At 32.4% G+C, this 3,483-nt stretch overlaps 1 protein-coding gene across 1 annotated transcript; it reads left to right on the top strand.

Annotated features, from left to right (window-relative positions):
- The first annotated feature begins 1,741 nt into the window (after positions 1-1,741).
- Positions 1,742-2,739, top strand: LOC145005375 (basic blue protein-like). The gene is made up of 2 exons (XM_078964454.1): positions 1,742-1,978; positions 2,330-2,739. Exons 1-2 carry the CDS (start codon positions 1,801-1,803, stop codon positions 2,530-2,532), a joined length of 381 nt encoding a protein of 126 aa, XP_078820580.1. The 5' UTR covers positions 1,742-1,800; the 3' UTR covers positions 2,533-2,739.
- Positions 2,740-3,483: the final 744 nt, after the last annotated feature.

The following is a 3,483-nucleotide window of genomic DNA, read 5'->3' on the forward strand; positions in this document are numbered from 1 at the left end:
GCAAAAGTACCCTCACCTATTCTAACATTCTCAAATCTAGCTTTCAAATAGAATTTCGAGACGAAATTCCCTCTAACGGGGGGATGATGTCACAACTAGAAATTTTGTGTATTGTAATCACTACACTCAAGTAAAATGTAGAATCAAAAAGTTAAGAGCATGTATGATGCTTACTCTATGACAACAAAAACTTCAATCCAATACACCATACAAGTACTACAAATAGTCAACAAGCAATTAGAAACCCTAGAAGTTCTTGTTAGGTCCATTTTGGGCTAGGACTTCCTTATTGGACTCAATGGACCAATAAGCTTCCAATTTGACTATCATGGGATTAGAACCTTTAAATGGGCTCTAATTGGATCCACATTCATTTATTTCAACATTTTGGGCCATATTGGGCCTAGAATGAAATAAATTAAATACTATGAACCATAATTAACCTAAACTAGCCCAACAAAGTATAAAAATCTCACTTGTATTTTATAGGACCAACAATCATTCAACTTAACTCCTATATGGGCTTAGGGGCAATAAAGCCCAAAAATCTCTTCTCCCCTCTCCAATCTCGGCCCAAGCCCAAAGAAAAGGAAGAGTTGACCTTTGTTGCCACCTCGCAATTATTCAAGGGTCTTCCATGCATCTTGTCCCATATATCCATGCATACATCACTTCAAGATCTCTCTTCTTCTCCCTCTCTCTCATTCTCGGCCGAACACACACACATACACTCACAAAAATTCATTTCATCCTCTCGAAGTTTTGAAGAACATCTCCTCCCTCCTTCTTCTAAATTTTCGAGATTTAAGGTCATTCCAAGGAGACTTTTCACAAGGACTACCATCCAAGGTAAGTTTATACTTAAATCTATGATCTAGGTTCCTTGATTTATCAAACCTCTCATCTTAACTCACAAAAATCTGTATTTTCATTGTTGTCATTCCATAATTTACAAATTTGAATCCTTTCTTTTGACATATTTGGTCGAAACCTATTCAAATCCCCTAGTTAATAAGAAAGATCAAGTCATGAATAAATAACAATATTTGAACATCTTCGTAATCATTCTTATTCAATGTTACAAACACACTAATATAACCTTTCATTATAGGACATCAAACCATATGCCACGTAAGTCTAACATAGTGCTCTTCTCCTGTATCAACTTTTGTGCTGTCATTACTAACTACGTTCACATCAGCCAATATATCATTCAATTGGAATGTTTATAATTAAGACTTGTTCATAAAAGGAAAACGAATTCATATAAAGGTGAACTATAATCAACGGTATTACCCAGTTCTAATGATGATATCTGATGAAAAAAAAATTCAACTATAAGACTTTACCATATAAAACAATATAGTAATTTTCACCAAACGTCTCATAATAAAAATATTAAAATTTTCTCATGTCGACAAGGTTTTTCTTTAATTAATTTTATATATCAATATTATTAAGAATTATTAAAACCCTTGAATTTAAATTATAAAATCCTTATTTTTTGTATAATCGACAAATAATATCATATTTAATATTTTTTTTGGTAATGTATTAATTTTGACAATTGTTAATAAGAAAATAAATAAATTCTCAAAAGATTTAAACAAATTTTGTTGCTTTTTTTTTCCGAAACAACTCAAAAAAATAATGATAATAATTAATATGTTTTCTTTTTCAAAAATATATATTTTTCCTATAAATTGGATCATATCCATCCATACTTCCCACAAACAAAACATAAAATTCAATAGAACACGATCCCTCCATCACTTCTTTATTTTAAGTTTTGACCATACCATGACGGAGGGAAGAGGCAGTGCTATGGCGGCAGCGGTGGTGTTCTGCCTAGTGGCGGCAGTGCTTCATTGCCAGGTAGCTCAGGCTGCCACCTATGTCGTTGGCGGCCGTAGTGGCTGGACCTTTAACCTCTCCAACTGGCCCCATGGCAAGAATTTCAGGGCTGGCGACGTGCTTGGTATATATTCTATCACCCTTTATACAATAAAAAACTTGACTACATATATTTACATGCATTATTTAATAAATTGTCTGTATGTTAACTGATATATGCCTACTAACCAGACACCATTACGAGGCTTGTTGCAAAACTACGCATAATTCTTTCTTTATGTAGTATTCCTCCCCCGATTAACCTCGACACCATTCACCTGTATGTAATATATAGTGAGTACATATTTAACCATTTTAGATATGTACGATAATAATAATATGATTATGGGTTAAGCAGATAAGTAAATGACTTGACATTAATGTTTGTTATTACTATCTTATTTTACATTTTATTATAACTTTATCGTGAAATCAGTATTCAACTACAAGAGAGGAGCACACAATGTGGTCGCAGTGAACAAGGCAGGGTATAATGGGTGCAGCAGCAGCCCAAGAAATGCAAAAGTGTACACAAGTGGAAAAGACCGAATTAAGCTTGTGAAGGGTCTTAATAACTTCGTTTGCACTCTCCCTGGCCATTGTGGTGCTGGCATGAAGATTCAGATAATTGCCTCTTAATTAACTACTACTTGTGATATCAACAAATTATATAATAGCTAAATAAACTTGAATCTTAGCTAGATTCAGTATCGATTGTATGTCATGTCGCTATATCTGTAGTATGAGTTTTTGTTGGTTTTAAATGGGTTTCAATGGGAATTATATCTCATTTATGGTTATAGAGAAAATTGCAAAAAAATCCTTACATATTAGCCTCATAATCGATTTAGTTATTATATATATTTTTTTTAATTAAGTCTCAAAAACCAGTAATCGTATTCAACTAGGGTTATATCCGTCCGGTAGACGGGTTGATTGATGTAAAAACAATAGATTGATTTTACTTTCTTCTGTAGCATCCTTTGTTTATTTGGTCTCTTGTTAGCATTGTACAATGACAAATCTACCCAATTATAATGAATTAAAGAATAGCAATAGACTAAAACACAATCAAATAAAAGAATAACAATCAACTAAAACACAATCAAATGAAACACAAACTAACTTTTTTCATTATATCCTAATATATACTTACAATATACTAAGCATTATTTAAACGTGTATAAACTTAATGATGCTATAATATCTAGACTGTAGTTATACGCATTAAGCGGATGACAAATGAGTTTACTTGACCCAAAAAAGCTTTAAAAAGGTCCGAAAATGGGAGAAGCAAATGTACTCTTGACAATTTTTTTTTGTGGAACCGAATTTCAATCCAATAGTGAAAGGTCCTATTTGTTTTTGGCCCACAAAAATTTTCTTTTGCAATTTTGGTCCTTTAAAAATATTTATAACATATTTAGTCCTATTCCAGGTAAACTAACAATATTCCACTTTTATATTTATTTTATAAAAATATATTATTTAAGTTAATTTTAGAATATTATCATAGGCTTTGGAACCACCATCCCAACCCAACCCGTCCCCATCCTATTTCTCATCACCGCCCCACCAATTCATTCATTC

This window comes from Lactuca saligna, chromosome 7, assembly GCF_052625555.1.
Source record: "Lactuca saligna cultivar CGN05327 chromosome 7, ASM5262555v1, whole genome shotgun sequence".
Classification (NCBI taxonomy): Eukaryota; Viridiplantae; Streptophyta; class Magnoliopsida; order Asterales; family Asteraceae; genus Lactuca; species Lactuca saligna.